Source organism: Mastigoproctus giganteus, chromosome 11, assembly GCF_048544385.1.
Source record: "Mastigoproctus giganteus isolate SK-2022 chromosome 11, ASM4854438v1, whole genome shotgun sequence".
Taxonomy (NCBI): Eukaryota; Metazoa; Arthropoda; class Arachnida; order Uropygi; family Thelyphonidae; genus Mastigoproctus; species Mastigoproctus giganteus.
In genome coordinates this window covers 54,967,291-54,986,994 of record NC_143585.1, presented here as the reverse complement: position 1 = coordinate 54,986,994, position 19,704 = coordinate 54,967,291, and the positions used below count along the sequence as shown (strand labels likewise).

Genomic DNA, 19,704 nt, shown 5'->3' with positions numbered 1-19,704 from the left:
TAAAATTATCATCAATTCCTCTTATAAAAATGCTTAATTGGGCTACACCACATATGTCCGTTGATTCATCCAAAGCTAGAGAAAAGAAAATACAAGAATGGACAAGATCTTCCAGTTGCTGAGATACATCCTGAGAGAGTTCCTCGCTATGTCTCGTAACTGTCTGCCTTGATATAGCAATTTCGTCTGCTTTCCTTTCAATACCTCTATTACCAAGATGGCGTGCAAATATTTGGAGACAAGGCTTAACAATTTCTTTTACGTCAGAAAAAGGTTTCTTTTTTTTTGCCAATACTAAAGTAATTTCATAGGACGCTTCTATCATCGCCAAGTCTTCACAACTTATTTTAGCAAATATATTTTGTCTTCTTCTGATCTCTTCCTTTTTCTTAGTCACATTCTTTTCGTAGCTCAGACCCAAGAACGAGCTTCATTTTTCCTTCAATGTTAGTCTGATGCTATTATGTGAAAGAGTACTTTCACAAACAATGCAAAATGGTTTTCCTGATGAACTTGCTATAAGTAACAACTCATTTTCCCACTGTTCATTAAATTCATGTTTAATATCACTGTCTGCTTTTCTTTTGCTCATTTTATTTTGAACTGTGGTGGATAGAAGGAATAAAAAAAAAAAAAAAAAAAAACCAGAAAAGTACAAAACTCTAGAAGTCTAAATGTTGAAAAAGAACAAACGGATCACAAGTATGTACGTCGTATCATACAGAATATCAGTTGTAAACTGTTGAAAAATTTCGACGAACTGATGAGCAGGCACGACCGGGGGGAGCTCCCCCTACTATTTCTTGAGTTGGCAAAATGCAATTTGGAAATGTGATTGATGGAAATTTCTCGTAGATGAAAATACCTCAAATTTATCATTTCATTGTTTCTTTTTAACTTGAAAGACTTCCAACAAAGGATCTATTTGTATATTCTCAGTCCCCTGAAAAAGTCACGTATTGCATTTATTTCCCCACTTGTGCATAGAGTCGGCCGCTGGAGGCAACGGCCGTACAAAAGAATGGACGACTAGGTGCTCGATATATTTTCATAGCCATAGATCACTTACGGTCAAAATTCAGAAATGCATTTTTTTGGAGACTATTTAATTTATTTCTTTTGCTAAATTGAGGGAATTGACACATTTATGTGTGTGTAAGTGGAAAGAAGGTGGTGAGTGTCTTAAGCCATATGTGGAAGGACCTGAAATGAAAGGAAATAGAACCAAAGAATCAGCAATATGGGCTTTGGTTACTTGAGAAATTTTATGATGAAATGCACCACTTGTAATAGTAGTAGTAGTGGCATGTGATGCAAGAAAGCAAGTGTATGAGCTTATACAGCATCAGCCAAAAAAGAAGAAAAAAAAAAAAAAAAAATCCAACCATTCCCTCCAAATGCCTGTCCAGTTTCTCCATAAATTTATTGAACCTATCAACTTCCACAACGACAGATGGAAGTTTGTTCCAGCAATTAGCCACCCGCTGGCTAAAGCAAATATCCACACATCTATTCTACATCTGTCCTTTCTTAATTTGAATTTATGCCCCCTTAGGTTCTTAATCTGAACAAGTGGAAGGATCCCATCAGAATTCAGCATGCTCAACCCATTCAAGACCTTATACACCTCAATCAGATCACTGCGCAGGTGCCTAGTCTCCAGCCACTGCCATTTGCAGAACTTAAGCCTCTCTTGGTAAGAGGATCCCTTCATTCCCCTAACCAATCTTGTTGCCCTTCTCTGTACACGCTCAAGCAAATCTACATCCTTCCTAAAATGAGGCCTCCAGACCTGTACGCAGTACTCAAGGCGTGGCCTGAGCATTGCCTTATATAGTGGGACAATCACCTCCTTTTCCCTGCTAGCAAAATTCCTATATATCATTGACAAAACCCCATGACCTGCCCTGGCAGCCTGTCTGCATTGCTCAGTAAACTTCATATCTGCCTGCACAATTACTCTCAGGTCTTCTTCATTTTCTACGACCCTAAGTGTAGTACCACACATTGGAACGTTCCTCTGGGGTTACTTCTACTCATATGCAGTACTTTGCATTTGTCCAGGTTAAACTTCAGTTGCCACTTCTTAGCCCATCTGCCCAAATTATCTAGATCCTGTTGCAGTAGCACACTGCCATTACTGTCATTAACAACCCTGTCAACCTTTGTATCATCTGCGAACTTTGACACTAAGCCTGATATACCTTCATCAATATCATTGATAAATATACAAAACAACAGTGGACCCAACACCGAACCCTGTGGGACTCCACTAATAACATTAGTCCACGAAGAGCAGCTTCAATTCATTACCATCCTCTGTCTTCTCCCACTTAACCATCCTTTTATCCCTTGTAGCAATTTACCCCAAATACCATTCTGCTCCAATTTGTACAATATTCTTCCATGCACAACAGTGTCAAAAGCTTTCCTGAAATCCAAATATATGATATCAAAATTATTTTTTGCATCCAGTTCCTTTGTAACCACATCATAATAACCAATCAAAAGTTGTCAGACAAGACTTTTCCTTAACAAACCCATGCTGTATCTGAATTATTGCTGCAGTCTTGTCTAGATGATCCTGCAGTGCATCTTTAACCAGTGAGTCCATTATTTTACCCAGAACAGAAGTTAAACTAACTGGTCTGTAATTACTCGTGTCACCCTTCGATCCCACTTTATGATACATTTGCACATCTCCAGTCCATGGGAACATCCCCTGAGTCCAAGGATGCTCTCATAATTATGGCTAAGGGTTTGCTTAGTTGCTTTGCTGCCTCCTTTAATATAACTGGATAGATCCCCTCCACCCCAGGTGCTTTTCTTATGTTTAACTTTAATAATTTCTCCTCCACTTTGCTCTCAGTTATTACAAAATCATTAAGTATCCTGCTACAATTTGATACAATCGAACCATTGATGTCAAGTGGACCAATCAGATTCATCCCCTTCCTTTTAGAGTTTATATAAGTAAAGAAATCCTTGCTGTTTTTCTTAGTATCTTTTGCCAAGGATTTCTCGTAATCTGCTTTCGCCTGCCTAACCTCTTTTGTGACCTGATTACAGACTAGCTTATATCTGCCATAGGCTTCTGAGTCGCTTGATAATTTATATGCATCCCATGCATTTTTCTTCTCTGTTACGAGTCTCATTAGTTCATTAGATAATCATTTTGGCCTAAACCTTGAACAATATTTCTTAATAGGTATGAAACTTTTACTAGTTTCCACGATTAATTCCTTGAATGCTTCACACTTAGAATTTACTGTTGGTAACATCGTCAGTTGATCCCACTGTACAGAATTTAAAAACTGTCAGAGACCACTGTACTCACCCTTACGGAAGCAAAAAACATTTCCTTTACCCCTTATGGTAATTACATTTTTAAGTAAATTCCACATCAGTACATTGTGATCACTGCTACCTAGTGGTGCCTTTATCTGCAAATTCTTAATACACGAATGAGCACTGCTGATAACCAGTTCAAGAGTATTACTCTCTCTGGTTGCCTCTCGAACATGCTGCTGCAGAAAACAATCATCCAGTAAATCCACAAAAGTCTGACTAGTGTGTGAGTGACCAACCCACAAGTTCCAGTCAATATCTGGGAAGTTAAAATCCCTCATTATAAGACATTCTGATTTAGTAGCCCACTCTATTTCTCTGTACAATTGTTCATTGTACTCATTCGAGTCATTAGGCCTATAACACACTCCTACTCTTATTTTTGCTTTTGCAGTGCTTATATCATGCCAAACTGACTCAACAGTGCACTGTTCATCTATATCAACTGAGTGCACTTCTTTTGATTTTACGTTTTTCTTAATTAACAGCATAATACCTCCTCCCTTTCTATTCTTTCTGTACACCTTGTACTCTCCAAATTCGAGTTCTGCATTCCTTATATCTGTGTGACACCACGTCTCTGCTATCCCAACAATATCAGTCTTTGATGTCTTGACATGAAAGGTGGATATTGTTGCACTTCTACGCACTTCTTTGTCTTGACAAAGAAGTGCGTAGCACACACTTCTTGATTAGACCGGGGTTCGAGCCCGTCACCACCAAATACAGAGGATGCTGAAAGGTCAGGGAGTAACCATCGTATATTCACGGAGCAATATGGCCTTAGTTGCTAATGCTCCAAATAACAAAACAACAACAAACTATCAAGACTGCACCATGCCACAAGTCCTGGCAATTTAAGTAACGTGTATGTTTTGAGGAACATGAAAATGAATTCTCTGTCCTCCTATGACAACTCAACTGCCCAATCTCAATCCAGTTGAGGATGTTTGGGACCTATGAAGATGACAAATGAAGAGCAAGATAAACACTGCCAAGGAGAAAATTGAGTATACTGAGTTATGCAAAGCCATTAGAAAGAGACTCAGAGAGGACATAAGAAGATTTAACACAAAAAAAGTAGAACAAGCATTAAGGGAAAACAAAGGACTTAAATCAGCAGCCATGAGCAGTAATACAGAAAGACAAATGATACTGAAACTGAAGAATAGCGATGGTGTACTTATAAATAGCAGAGAAGGCACAATTCAAATAGCAGAAGACTACTATAGAGAATTATACAACGAGCGAGGGAATGATGCCATTCCTGCTGAGATAGAACATGTGTTGAAGAATCAGAAAGCCCGGGGGAAGATGAAGTTACTGTAGAGTTGTTAAAATTGGGAGGAAGAGACATGGCATAAAAACTTGCAAGACTTCACAAAATGCATTAGAAAAGGTATGATGCCTAAGGAGTGGAATAATGCAATCATAGTTTTGCTGCATAAGAAAGGAGAAATCAGAAATTGGAAAATATAGATGAATTAGCTTGTTATCTCACATCTACAAGTTGTTCACAAAGGTCATTACTAACAGATTTGATAGAATACTTGATGGGAATCAACCAAAAGAGCAAGCTGGCTTTAGGACAGGATTCTCAACCTGTCCTAAAGCCAGCATGTATTTTATGTTACATGATCACCTTCATGTAACATAAAATACCCTTATGCCTGGCATTTGTGAATTATGAAAAGGCATTTGACTCCATACAGCATAAGGCAATGTTTCAGGCACTGGAAAGACAAGGCATAGATACCACACATATTATGATTTTGAAGAAAGTATATGAGAGTGCTGCCTTCTTTATTAGACTAGACAGACAGTAGCAAATTTAAAGCCACGATCCCAAAGAATTAGAGGAAAATCTTAATCAGTTATGCAGAGTTAGTAAGGATTTTGGAATAAAAATGAATATGGCTAAATCAAAAGTAATGATGAACAAGTATGCCAAAGAAAGGGATATAATGATTGAAGGAGCAGTAATTGAAAAGGTGGAGTCATATAGTTATCTGGGACAAGTCATCAGCTATAATAATGATAAATGGCTGGAAGTCAAGAGAAGAATAAATTTTGGATGGATAGCATTCCGGAAATATAGTCGCATACTGAGGAGCAATATTCCAATTTGTCTGAAATGTAAAATAATGAACTAATGTATACTACCCACCATGACTTATGGAAGTGAAACTTGGGCACTCACAAAAAGAATGGAAGAGAAGCTGAGAACTACACAGCTAAGAATGGAATGAATTGTATTGGGAATCAGACTGTTAGATAAGAAGAGAAACACATGGATTAGGCAGCAAACTCAAGTAAAGGACATTCTTATCAAAACTAAAGAACTAAAATGGTCTTAGGCAGGACACATAGCTCAAAGACATGACGACAGATATTCTAAGAGAATAAAAGAATGGTACCCAAGAGGAGCTAGAAGAAAACCTGGAAGATAATGACGGAGATGGACAGACGAAATTCATGAGTTTGTGGGTAGTAAATGGATGGCCATTGCACAAAACAGAAGGAACTGGAAAGTTGCTGGTGAGGTCTTCATCCTGCAGTGGATCGAAAATGGCTGATGATGACGATGATGATGGGACCTATTGGAAAATGACATTTGATGTTATGACAACCAACATGATAATGTGTGTCCAGTAATGCTCACATATTATCAGGACACATACCGTATTCTTTGATTCGTATTCTTTGGTTTTGAAAATAAGGCACATCTTAATTTCAAAACCAAAAAAAAAAAAGCTTTGATTTTAAGAAAAAAAAATAAAATAAAATAAAACACTAAAATAAATGTAACAGATATTTTTATTATAATAGAATTCAATTTACTAACAATAATAGTATTTATCAGGTGGTATGTTATTCATCACGTCCTTCTGAATCTTCTGAGCCGTGGATATCTGATTCAATATCAGAGTCTACTTCACATTCAGGGGCAGATTCTTCTGAGCTGTCATTATCTTCATTATCCCATGATATAGTCTTCTGAGCCATTGAGAGCATTGGTGATGTAACATTTTTTAAATGCGTGCTTGACTATTCTTTCTGGGATCAGCTTTCAAGCTGTTGATACCCATTCTGGCAATTTTGATGATGGCGCTTTCTTAATTTTTCTGGAAGTTGTCAGCGGAAGGTTGTCGGTCAACAGCCAGGATTCATATTCCTTTCTCAAGTAAATCTTAAATGGTTTGCTGACTGAAACATTAAGTGGCTGCAGTTGGCTAGTCATGCCACCAGGAATTGCAACCAAGTCACCACGTTTTTGCACGATTTTATTTTTGACTTGTTCGGACAAATGTCCACGAAATGCATCAAGTACTAGCATGCTAGGTGGGTAATGAAGACTTCCAGGACATCTATTCCACACAACATTTACCCAGTCTTCCGTAAGCTCTGCTGACATCCATCCATTTTTTTGTGCACGCACAATAATATCTTTGGGGAAAATTTCATTCTTCAGTATGGTTTTTCAATTTAAAATTAAATATGGTGGCAACCATATTTAATTTTATGTTTTACCATATTTAATTTTATGTTCCCCTCTAAGCCCCCAAATATGGGGGCTTAGAAGGGAACAGGTAGCCTGTGTGTTATCAGACACTCAGCCTAAAACACTGATCGATCCAATATCTCCCTATTACAGAAGATTTAGGAGAAGTCTGGTTGGCCTGCCTCCCTAAAATCCACTCATGCACACTTTCTCGATGGTAAGCCCTGTTATGTCACTTAGGTGGCAACGAACGTGTAGAGTGGTTCTCTTCAAGATGCCTGGTCAGTGTGAAGAGGAAAAGACCAAACCCTCCAGCATATGACAACACGACAAAACAAATGGCCCTCAGTCCCCAGCAGCTTTCACTCCCCCTCTTACGGCAGCAAGAGGATCAGAGTGGAAGCAGAGGGTGTTAATAATTTCTGGGTACGACCAGGCTGCCATGCACAGAAACCGAACTTGGCCTGTTATAATGTAAGATCACTCATCGGGTAAGACAGGATATTAGAGCTTGAAAAGGAATTAGAATATGTGAATTGGAATATCATCAGTTTGGCTGAAACAAGAAGAAGAAATCAATCGCTTATACATTTATCAAGTGGAAATCTGCTGTACACCAATGGAAACAGTGAAAGGAGTGAAGGTGGGTTGGGTTTCTGGTCCATAAAGATTTAAAAAACAACATTTTGGAATTCAAAAGTACATCACCAAGGGTGTCAAGACTAATACTCAAGATTTCAAAGAGGTACAAGCTAAAGGTTATAATGATTTATGCACCAACATCGAGCCATGATGATGAAGAGGTTGAAGAAATGTATGCCGAAATTGAGTCTTCTAGATGAGCAGAAAACCCACTACACTATTATTTTGGGGGACTTCAATGCTAAGGTTGGAAAAAGACAAAAAAGCGCAGAAAGGGAAACTATAGGAAATTTTGGAATTGGTGAAAGAAATGAGAGGCAAAAGACTTGTGGAATTTGCAGAATCTCAAGGACTGTCAGTAATGAACACTTTTTTTTTCAAGAAAAGGATGAACAGAAAGTGGACATGGAAGTGATAATGGATTAACAACTAATGAAATCGACTTCATCCTCACTAACAGAAGATATATTGTGAATGATGTTACCATCCTGAATAAGGTAAATGTCGGAAGTGATCACAGAATGGTAAGATGTACACTTGATATAGATGTAGGAAAGGAAAGGAAAAACTGACTTGAGTAAATAATACAAAGGACTTTGAGATAACAGAAGAGGAGAAAAAGCAGTATGTACTGGAACTTAAGAACAAGTTTGAGCTTCTGCAGACTGCTCAGGACCAAGATATTAACGAGGAATATTAAAACTTTCTGAAAGTGATAAAGCCCAAGAAACCTATAGGGAAAAAGAAATCCAAAGAAGAAAAAATTAGTCAAGAAACACTTGTTATGATGAACCGAAGGAGAAAAATGAAGAGCAAGATAAACACTGACAAGGAAAAAATTGAGTATACTGAGTTATGCAAAGCGATTAGAAAGAGACTCAGAGAGGACATAAGAAGATTTAACACAAGAAAAGTAGAACAAGTAGAAAAAATGATACTGAAACTAAAGAATAGCGATGGTGTCTAAACAGCAGAGAAGGCATAATTCAAATAGCAGAAGACTACTATAGAGAATTATACAAGGAGCGAGGGAATGATGCCAGCAGTGGGGAAGATGTGTTGCAAATTAGCAACACATGCGACATACCCAATATTCTTCCTGATGAGGTAGAACATGCATTGAAGAATCAGAAAGCCCCGGGAGAAGATGAAGTTACTGTAGAGTTGTTAAAATTGGGAGGAAGAGACATAACACAAAAACTGGCAAGGCTCTTCACAAAGTGCATTAGAAAAGGTGTGACGCCTAAGCAGTGGAATAATGCAATCATAGTTTTGCTGCATAAGAAAGGAAATAAATCAGAAATTGGAAAAATATAGACCAATTAGCTTGTTATCCCACATCTACAAGTTGTTCACAAGGGTCATTACTAACAGATTAGAAAGAATACTTGATGAGAATCAACCGAAAGAGCAAGCTAGCTTTAGGACAGGATTCTCAACTATGGATCACCTTCACGTAATATCACAGCTAATGGAGAAAGCAAATGAATATTAAACACCATTATTCCTGCCATTTGTGGATTATGAAAAGGCATTTGACTCCATACAGCCCAAGACAATGTTTCGGGCACTGGAAAGACAAGGCATAGATACCCCATATATTATGATTTTGAAGAAAATATATGAGAATGCTACCTCCTTTATTAGAATAGACAAAGACAGTAGGAAATTTAAAATCGAGAAAGGAGTTTGACAAAGAGACACAATATCTCCGAAGCTGTTTACTTCTGCCCTTGAGGAAGCTTTCAGAAGATTAGACTGGTCGCAGAAAAGAGTCAATGTGAATGGAGAGTACCTAAACCATTTACGATTTGCAGATGACATTGTGGTCATAAGCCACAATCCCAAATAATTAGAGGAAAAATCTTAATCAGTTATGCAGAGTTAGTAAGGATTTTGGACTAAAGATGAATATGGCTAAAACAAAAGTAATGATGAACAAGTATGCCACAGAAAGGGAAATTATGATTGAAGGAGCAGTAATTGAAAAGGTGGAGTCATATACTTATCTGGGACAAGTTATTAGCTGTAATAATGATAAATGGCTGGAAGTGAAGAGAAGAATAAATTTTGGATGGATAGCATTCAGGAAATATAGTCACATACTGAAGGGCAATATCCCAGTTTGTCTGAAACGTAAAATAATGAACCAATGTATACTCCCCACCATGACTTATGGAAGTGAAACTTGGGCACTCACCAAAAGAATGGAAGAGAAGCTGAGAACTACACAGCGAAGAATGGAACAAATTATATTGGGAATCAGACTGTTAGATAAGAAGAGAAACACATGAATTAGGCAGCAAACTGAAGTAAAGGACATTCTTATCAAAACTAAAGAACTAAAATGGTCTTGGGCAGGACACATAGCTCGAAGACATGATGACAGATGGACTAAGAAAATAACAGAATGGTACCCAAGAGGAGCTAGAAGAAAACCTGGAAGACAAAGACGGAGATGGATAGATGAAATTCATGAGTTTGTGGGCAGTAAATGGATGGCCACTGCTCAAAACAGAAGGAACTGGAAAGTTGCTGGTGAGGCCTTCATTCTGCAGTGTATTGAAAATGACTGATGATGATGATGATGATGATGGTGGCAACTTTCAACCATCAGCAGTGATGTGCTGCTTTTCATAGCCCGTGCTTATGATCTTGATTTCTTTAGGACCTTTAGCATTGACGGTGTAATTTCGAGGCATATTGAAGAAGACTGGGATTTCATCAGCATTTACAATTTGACTAAACTTATAGTTTCTTTTTTCCTTAATTTCATCACCTGTCGCTGAAAGTTAATCAGCTTCTGTTGGAAGTCTGCAGGAATTTTTTGACAGATAGATGTTTGGTGCCTTAACAATAATCTGCTATGACACAAGTCTGTCGCACTAGCCACAACTGTCTTTAAAAATTATTTTCTCTATTCCGAGGAACTCGGCAATTTCTCCGGCTTTCAATTGCATGGCTTGTCAAGTGACAGGTAATCCTTTTGCGTGTGTCTCTGTTACAAAACGTATCACAGCTTCATCAACTTGTGGAAATCTTCCTTTCTTAGGCCCTATAAAGCAAATTGGTTGTTCTTTGCACGAAAATATGAAATTGCCTTCATTTCTCCAACGACGAACATTTATTTTACTAATGTCAAAATGTTGACCTGCAGCTCTATTTCCATGTTCTTTTGCATACACTAACTTTTTGTTTCAATGTGGCTTCGTAGTGCAATCTTTTTGACATTTTAATGTGCAATAAGGTATCAAAATGAACGAAATATAGTAACTACACTTCTTACGTACTTTTGAAGATACAAACAAAACTTCCTAGTTTTCGCTGACTGAGCTCTACTGTAATGAAATAACGGTGCCTTCACATTTTGAAAGCATGTGAAATTACCCACGCCACTTTATTCTCCAATGGAATTGGAGAATGTGATAACGGTCAAACTTGGAGGTGGGGTTTCTGCATAAAAACAAAAAAACATGTGGTGCTGTGTGCAAAGCACCGGAAAATTAAAAAAAAAAAAAAAAACTGTGATTGTAAGATGCCATTATTCTATAAATGCACCCCGTTTTTAGAGACATTTATAGGGGAAAAAGTAGACTTATATGCAAAAAGATGTAAATCTCCCAAACATTTCCTTGTTCATTTCACAAATATTATTAGCCATATGGTGCAAGGAAGCCTGAGACTTATACTGCACCAGCCAAAAAAAAAATTTCTGATTTACCCCGAGAGACAGAGAGAGTGAAGTAGAAGGGAATCACCAAGAAAGAGAAGAATGATGATATCCAGCTCAGGACCCTGGGTGTGCCAAGCCCATGCTCACCAGATGTGAGCCCCTGGGGATATACATGGTCTCATTTCCAATCTCAGTGATGTCCATTTCCACTTAGTCTACCAAACCCCTATACTCTTTCTGACAGAATCCCAGTTATTGGTAGATTCAATCATTGCTCATCTCACTTGTCCAAATTATTCGCTGTACGATTCTTTCCACTTCAGATGTAGTACTTGTGCATATGTCTGTTCTGATAGCCCCTGTCAGAGACTTGGTAATTTGTAATCTCCTCTTTTTGATCTACTCAGGCTTAAAATCTCTCTACCACATTCCGTCAGATTCATCGGTTGCCTCTGTTGTTCTCCCAATGCCATTAATCACTTGGAACTCTTTGACTTGCTCTCTCTGAAACTTGACTTTCTCCAGTCCAACTTTCCTAACAGTGAGGTAATTTTCATTGGTGATTTTAATGTTCACAAGTCCAACTGGATTCCATTTTCTAGTCACATGGACCCAGCCTGTCGAGATGCTGAGTCTTTTGCAGTTACTAATGACCTCACACAGGTTGTTCATTTTCTTACCAGAATACCATATAATCCTAACCACTCAGCCAACATGCTTGATCTTTATTAATAAATAAATCTTTATTTGTCCTACCAAATTTAAAATATAGGTGTACATTGGTAAGTGACAAATTCCCTTCACGGCAGAAAATGCCAGGGGATTACCATAAAATGCGAATAAAAGAATGTCTAAAATATACAAGAAAGGTTAAATATACACGAAAAGATGACATTAAACTACATTACTCTTCACTACATTTCTGTCTAGAGTCCTGGCAATTGTAATACAAAAGTTCATCTTAACATCACATCCACTGATCAACTTGTGCGAGATATACATTATTCAATTGCGTACACACAGTTCTTGACAGAAATTCACACAACTACTAGGCAACAGTAGCCTCAGCGAGCCACACTGGTTTGTTTCCTATATTTTGGATCTTCTATAAGCCTTAGTAGGTCAATTCGAATATGTGTTAGGCACTGAATTGATTCTAACGCACTGGCGGGTATAAACCTGTCGGCCATCTTCAGTCTGTTGGTCTTCATAAACAACCCTTCTAAGTATATGGTCAAGTGAGTGGTCCTCTAGGCACCTCAGATCACAATTTGGTGATGGCCTCTTTTCCAATGGAGCCCTTCTCTCGTGACCATTCTCAACCTCATGTTGTTTTGCATTCTTGCAAAATGGGATGATTTGCAAGAATCATCCCGTTCTGCACAGGATGCAGCCTCTGTTTCAAATCTTCTGATGTCAACGTTTGCTCAGATTGCGTCAATGAAATTATTCTTGTAGGGATGAAATCCTTTATTTCACACTCCATCTTAAAATATTGTCCTTTATCTAAACCTTGGTTTTCCAAATAAGTGTGCTGAGGTTGTTCAAGATAAGAATGTTGCATATTGCAATTGGTTTACATCCAAATCTCGAGGTTCATTTTCTGCCTACACCAAAGCTCGTAATAATTGTAAAGCAGTTATTAATCAGTCCAAACTAGATTTTGAAAAGCTAAGCATAGAACATTTGCTTCTTGTCCAAATGGTTATTGAGCATTTTGGTCGCTTGTCAAAGCTATTGGCTGAACTTTTGCCCATCTCTACTCCCACCTCTATTAAAATCAGATGGTTTTGTTGCCACCTCAGCCAAAGATAAAGCTGATCTGCTGGCATCTGACTTTTCTTCTAACTCATGTTGATGATCTTGATAAACCACCTCCTACCATTACCAGTATACTCGATTCAAAGCCTCCTGTGGTGTTCCATCAAATGGATATCATAAGAATTTTGAATGGTCTTGATGACCTTTCTCCACTTTTTCTGAAAACCTGTGCTCCTGCGATTATTGCTCTTCTGTGTCTCCTTTTTACACTTTCTCATTCCGCTGGTGTTTTCCATTTTTCTTGGAAATTTGCTCATATTGGGCCACTTTCTAAAAAGGGTGACAAATCCCTCCTACCCGATTGCTGTCCCATTGCCTTCTACTCTTTTTAAAGTAATGGAGAAATCCATCAACCACCAACTCCTAAACTATTTAGACACCTTCCATCTGATCTGTGATCGCCAGTGTGGATTCCATTAATGTCAATCCACTGCTGATATATTGGCTTATATTGTACATTTTGGATAAAATTCAATGGAAAAATTTGATGAAACTTAAGCAGTTGCTCTTGACATTTCAAAGGCTTTTGAGGTTTGGCATAAAGGCTTATTTTGATAAGCTTCCATCTTATGGTTTGCCAACTGTTTTTTATAATTTGATATCCAGTTTTCTTCCTGACTGCTCAGTGTGGGTGATGGTAGATGGCTCTCTGTTTACTAACTTCTTCAATAATGCTCGTGTTCCCCAAGGTTCACATCTTTCTCACACTCTTTGACAGGATACCTATCCATAGTTTTGCTGATGATAGCACACTGCATTTCAACTTCCAGTTTGAGAAATCTTGCCCTGCACAAACAGTTTCAACTTCTTGAATATGGTCTACAAATTCCTTAAATGCTGCTCTCCATATAATTCTACAGTGGGGAAAAGGTAACATACAAATTTGTAGGTGATCTCAATTGCTCTAGAACTCGGTTCTCTCTTATATCTCACAAAAAAGGATTCTTCTCCTATGCTTGTCTTCAACACTCTGATTTCTAGACGAGATTAGATATGTCTATTAGGGATTACCGTGACTTTCGATCTCTCTTGTCATAAGCTCGTCACAAATATTGCTTCCTCTGCATGTAAAAAAAGCTGGGTTTTCTCTTTTGCTCTCAGCATTACTTTTCTTTTAAAACTCTACACACTCTGTACAAATTTCAAACATGCCCTATTGTGAGAATATCTTCCCATATATTGTGGTGGTATCCCCATTGTATTAGCTTTTCATTCCTTTAAAACATTATTACCTTTAGCACATCTTTTAAATATCAGAAGGCTTTTTGTCTTGTTGAGAAGTTATCTTCTGCAGTACTAAATAAAGTTTAACAATATTGACTTCAGGAACTGCAACCGTAACACTTATTCTCAGAAGAAAAAAACTGCTTGTATTGAACAGCATTCAGAAACAAGGCCATTTTTTATGTGGAGAAAGATTCTTTTGTTGAATAGTTAGGAAATTAAATTACTTAAATTGTAAATTCATCAGATCACTGTAAAATTAATCAAGGCTTGCGATGAATTATGGAATGGAAATTTCAGAATTGTTCCTGATGGGGTGGGTTAACCCCAAGAACATCTCAAAATATTTTGCTCTTGTGAACTTTACACGTTACATTGACATTTCATCTTGAAAGTATATATACGTTGAAATCTAGCTTCTTATCTAGATATTTAAGGAGTATAACTCTCTCCATGTAGTTGGTGGATTTATTGTAGTTAAAATAATCAGAAATGATTCATAAATCCTACAAACTACTTAGATTTCATGAGCTATTCTCCTTGTGTATATTTGGGTATCAATCGCACGTGTCTTTCCACTTCTATATATGGTTATGTTATGTAGACTTTGTAACCTGATAAGTACCCTGATCTGTTCTACTTGACACAAAACTCATGGCATGAAAGAACAGATTTTTCTACTTAATTCACTCTGTATCAATAATGAAATAAGTATTAACTTAAATTGTTCTTTGACTATTTTTAGTAATCTCGAAGTAAAGTCAATACAGTAAAAGCCCATTATTACAGAATGGAACATAGCCAGATACATTCATTATCGACAGGTTTTCTTGGAAAACAGAAAAAAAATTATACTCCAGCAGTTTTATTGAATCAGATGTGTAGAATATCTATTTCACTAAAATTGCTGGAGTAAATTTGTATGTGAATAATACTGATGCAAAATAAAACAAATTTATTTCTAATAACGAATGGGCCTGGAGTACTGGGGTCCATAGTTTATAATATACGTAAGTTAGTTAGAATCCAGTTTAATACAAATATATACTAACAAAATCAGTAGCTTTCGAGACTCGTGTCTCTTTGTCAACTGACAAATTAAATACAAAAATACAACGAGCTGAGTGAGGCACGTTAATCATGCGTCATTGTTGTTGCACGGATGTGCGCTGCTTTCTACACCACTGATCATCCAGCAATAAAACGGTTGTCTCTAGGATGGGATGTAGACGTATGCCTTTCTGGTGATTTAATGCCTTTGGATTGTTTACTATGTTGAGTGACTCTAGCCATAGGCGGTGGCGAAAGTGTCGTGAGTGGTCTACTATTTCAAAGTCGCGTTTGGGGTCAAGATCGTGGTTGGTGGCCCAAAAATGTTCCGCGACCGTGGACTGGTCAGTTTCGGCAAGCAGGATTGCTCTGTTGTGTTCCGTGAGGCGATCCTGGAGACGCCTTGATGTTTCTCCTATGTAGCAACTGTTACAGTCTCTACAGGTGATGCGATATACCACATTGCTGCGTAAGACAGGTGTGACAGTGGTCTTCACTGGAGACAAGTGAACGTAGGTTCCTGCAGGGTAATTGCACACATTCGATGTTGTAACTTCTAAGGACCTTCGAGATCCGTCCTGACACGCCTGGATAATAGGGAATGTAGGCGGACGATATACCGACTTGGTTCGGTGGTCTTGGGTTGGATGTGAGTTCTTCTGCCTGTAATACGCATCTGCTTAGTACATGGGATGGATAACCACATTTGGTTAGGTCCACCTTCACACGGGAGATCTCGTTACGCCTAATTGTTTTGGTGCTGGAATGGCTCCAAGCCCTGGAGAATAGGGTGCGGGCAGTGCTATTGAGATGGCTTGGTGCGTGGCCGGATCTGTAGTTAGTGAATTGACCGCACCACATAGGTTTGCGGTATACTGAGGTCCCAAATGTGGGCCTACGCCATGCACTAAGACATCCAGGAACGGGAGTGTACCGTTCACCTCTGATTCTATGGTAAACTCAATGAAATTAGATAGGGAGTTGAGGTATTCCAGCAGTGCAGTTTCAGAACCACGTGGTATTACAGTAAAAATATCGTCAACGTATCTACACCATGTTGTAATAGGTGTAGGTGGGTTCTGGTGTATCTGCTCCTCCAGATCTTCCATGGCGATGTTGGCTACTACGGAACTGACAGGGGCACCCATAGCAGTGCCATGTACCTGCTGGTAGAGTGAATCCTCAAAAGTGAAGATGCTGCTTGATAAGCATAGGTTGAGGGCAGTACAGATGTCATCAGTGGATAGTGATGTCCTGGATTGGAGGCTTAAGTCGTTCTCGAGGAGCCTTCTGGCGCAGTGCACGGCCTGTTGGACGGGAATTGAAGTGAATAAAGAAACCCCATCAAATTATGCCATGGCAGTGTTGTCAGGGATTGAAAGGTCCTTAATGAGGTGGATGAATTCACTGCTATTTTTAACGGTGTGCGAGGTATTACCTATAAGAGGTGAGAGGAGGCGCGCGATATGTTTGGACAGTTCATACGTTGGGGCACTGCAGCACGACACTATTGGTCTGAGGGGAATACCAGACCAATGCCACTGCCTATGGCTAGAGTCACTCAACATAGTAAACAATCCAAAGGCATTAAATCGCCAGAAAGGCATACGTCTACATCCCATCCTAGAGACAACCGTTTTATTGCTGGATGATCAGTGGTGTAGAAAGCAGCGCACGTCCGTGCAACAACAATGACGCATGATTAACGTGCCTCACTCAGCTCGTTGTATTTTTGTATTTAATTTGTGAGTTGACAAAGAGACACGAGTCTCGAAAGCTACTGATTTTGTTAGTATATATTTGTATTAAACTGGATTCTAACTAAAAGGTTAAATAATACTGCAATACATGTAAATTTTAAAGACAAAAAATGATTGAGTTTATTGAAACAAGCTGGACAGAAAAGTTTACAAAGAACGGTCCAGTAACCCAATCATTTAGAGGCCAATTTTTATGACATTTTGAAATTCTTGTGGATGCCATTTTAAAGTCTAAAGTATGTTGCCGACAGCCTGAATAATATTCACAAGGATTTCAAAAAATTGACAAAATTGGCTTCTTAATGATTGGGTTATTGGAACATTCTCTGTAAAGTTTTCTTTCCAGCTTGTTTCAATAAACTTGATAATTTTTTGCCTTTAAATTTACATGGAGTGCAGTATTATTTATCCTCTTATTAGAATTAGTCAGTGCCCATGCATGTCTTTCTCCCAAGACAAATTGTTTGTCATTTCCTTGTTTATTAATGATATCTACATGATATGGATATACAGTTTCACAAATTAGATCATTGGTTTAACTTTATATGTATATTATCGTATATTTGTCTTTTACAACAAAAAAAATCATCACAAAACTGTAACAAAATTAAAATCAATAAAACAAATGATTGTTATTTTGTAACAAATCTCAATGCTGGTCCCTTTTTAACTTATTTTCAAGTTAATAAGGTAATACTTATTAACTTGAATTTCAGTGTAGAAAGTATTGCTTGTAGTTATATTTTAGAAGTGGTACCTTTAGAGGAGGGGAAAAAAAAATTAAGTAAAAATTAAAATGAAAGCATTTTTGAAATATCTTGTAAATTACTTGTAACAACTTGCCTTTACAGCATACATTCCATTATCCTCACAGCTGTTTTTTTCTATTATTACTCATAACAGTTGGAGTTCATCTATTCTTTAGCCACTTAAGAATTGAGATAGCATTAGAAAAGTAAAAAGGATGTTTTGAAGAAATTTTTTTATAGTAATAACTTAAAAATTGTTCCTTGGCTGTTTTGGTTCATTTTGTTTGTTTTATTCATATTAAATTTCTATATTTTCAGTGGTACATGATTGCAATTGTGTACATATATAACCGATGGAGTAAAAGTGAAATAAAATGTTTTGTGAATGGTCAGTTAGCATCTTCTACCGAAATGAGCTGGCTTGTCAGTACAAACGATGTAAGTAAGAGCAATATTTTATATTATATAGTGTACTTAGAAATGTGGTATTTCAGAAATTCATAAGAAAATAATAAAAATACAAGTTTAATATTGCGTGTGTGCATGAAAGTGAGCATTTGTGCAGTTTTTCCCATTAACCTGGTGATGGTGGGTCACTTAACAGGTAACCCATGAAAATAATGATCTTTAATTAGTGATTAAAAACATGAAATTTTTTTCACCATTTCTTAAGTATTGGCAAACTTTTATCACTAATTAAAGTGATTTTTTTACAATTTTTGTTGGTATGAAAAGCCTTCAGCGATTAATTCCTTGAATTCTTTACATTTAGAATTTGCCGATGGTACCATCATCAGTTGATGAGGAGCATACCATGTAATTTTGGCATACACTGGTATGCTCCTTGTCAACCTAATCTGTCATACTTATGGCTCCTTTGATTTCCCCCCCCCCCATCCACCCAGAATCAATAGTTCCTATACTCCTTAAGACCTCCTCAATGACATTAGAAAAACCCTTGTATCTGTTTTCAAATGAATTCTATCATTACAAAACAAACTCTGTCTGTCTTTCTATTACCTAGGGCAAACCATGCTGAGAAAAGCTTATCCTTCAGCTATGCAAAGTCCCTCAAGTCTAAAGTTAATCCAAAAGTAAATTTATCATATAATTCCTCCTACTATGGCTGGACAGAATTTTAGATAAAAGAATATTTTGCCTATCTTATGACATTTTTTCAACAAGGCCTTATATTTTGTGGCAAAGTCATAAGTTCATTTATAACTAATGTCATTATTTTCAACATGGATATAGTAGTAGTAGTAGTAGTAGTAGTGGCATGTGATGCAAGAAAGCATGTGTATGAGCTTATGCAGCATCAGCCAAAAAAAAAAAAAAAAAATCGCACCATTCCCTCCAAATGCCTGTCCAGTACCTCCTTAAAATTATTCAATCTATCAACTTCCACAACGACAGATGGAAGTTTGTTCCAGCAATTAACCACCCGCTGGCTAAAGGCAAATTTCCGCACATCTATTCTACATCTGTCTTTTCTTAATTTGAATTTATGCCCCCTTAGGTTTGTAATCTGAACAAGTGGAAGGATCCCATCAGAATTCAGCGTGCTGAACCCATTCAAGGCCTTATACACCTCAATCAGATCACCGTGCAGGTGCCTAGTCTCCAGCCACTGCAATTTGCAGAATTTAAGCCTCTCTTGGTAAGAGGATCCCTTCATTCCCCTCACCAATCTTGTTGCCCTTCTCTGTACACGCTCAAGTAAATCTACATCCTTCCTAAAATGAGGCCTCCAGACCTGTACGCAGTACTCAAGGCGTGGCCTGACCATTGCCTTATACAGAGGGATAATCACCTCCTTTTCCCTGCTAGAAAAATTCCTATATATATCATTGACAAAACCCCATGACCTGCATTGGCAGCCTGTCTGCATTGCTCAGAAAACTTCATATCTGCCTGCACAATTACTCCCAGGTC

The 19,704-nt window shown here is 37.8% G+C and overlaps 1 protein-coding gene across 1 annotated transcript in view; it reads left to right on the top strand.

Moving 5' to 3' along the window:
• The window catches only part of rg (A kinase anchor protein rugose), a 1,582,765-nt gene that overhangs the window by 141,093 nt on the left and 1,421,968 nt on the right, over window positions 1-19,704 (top strand). The window contains exon 8 of the mRNA XM_090384432.1: window positions 18,088-18,207. Coding sequence (XP_090240558.1) covers window positions 18,088-18,207 — 120 coding nt within the window. The remainder of the gene's footprint in view (window positions 1-18,087; window positions 18,208-19,704) is intronic.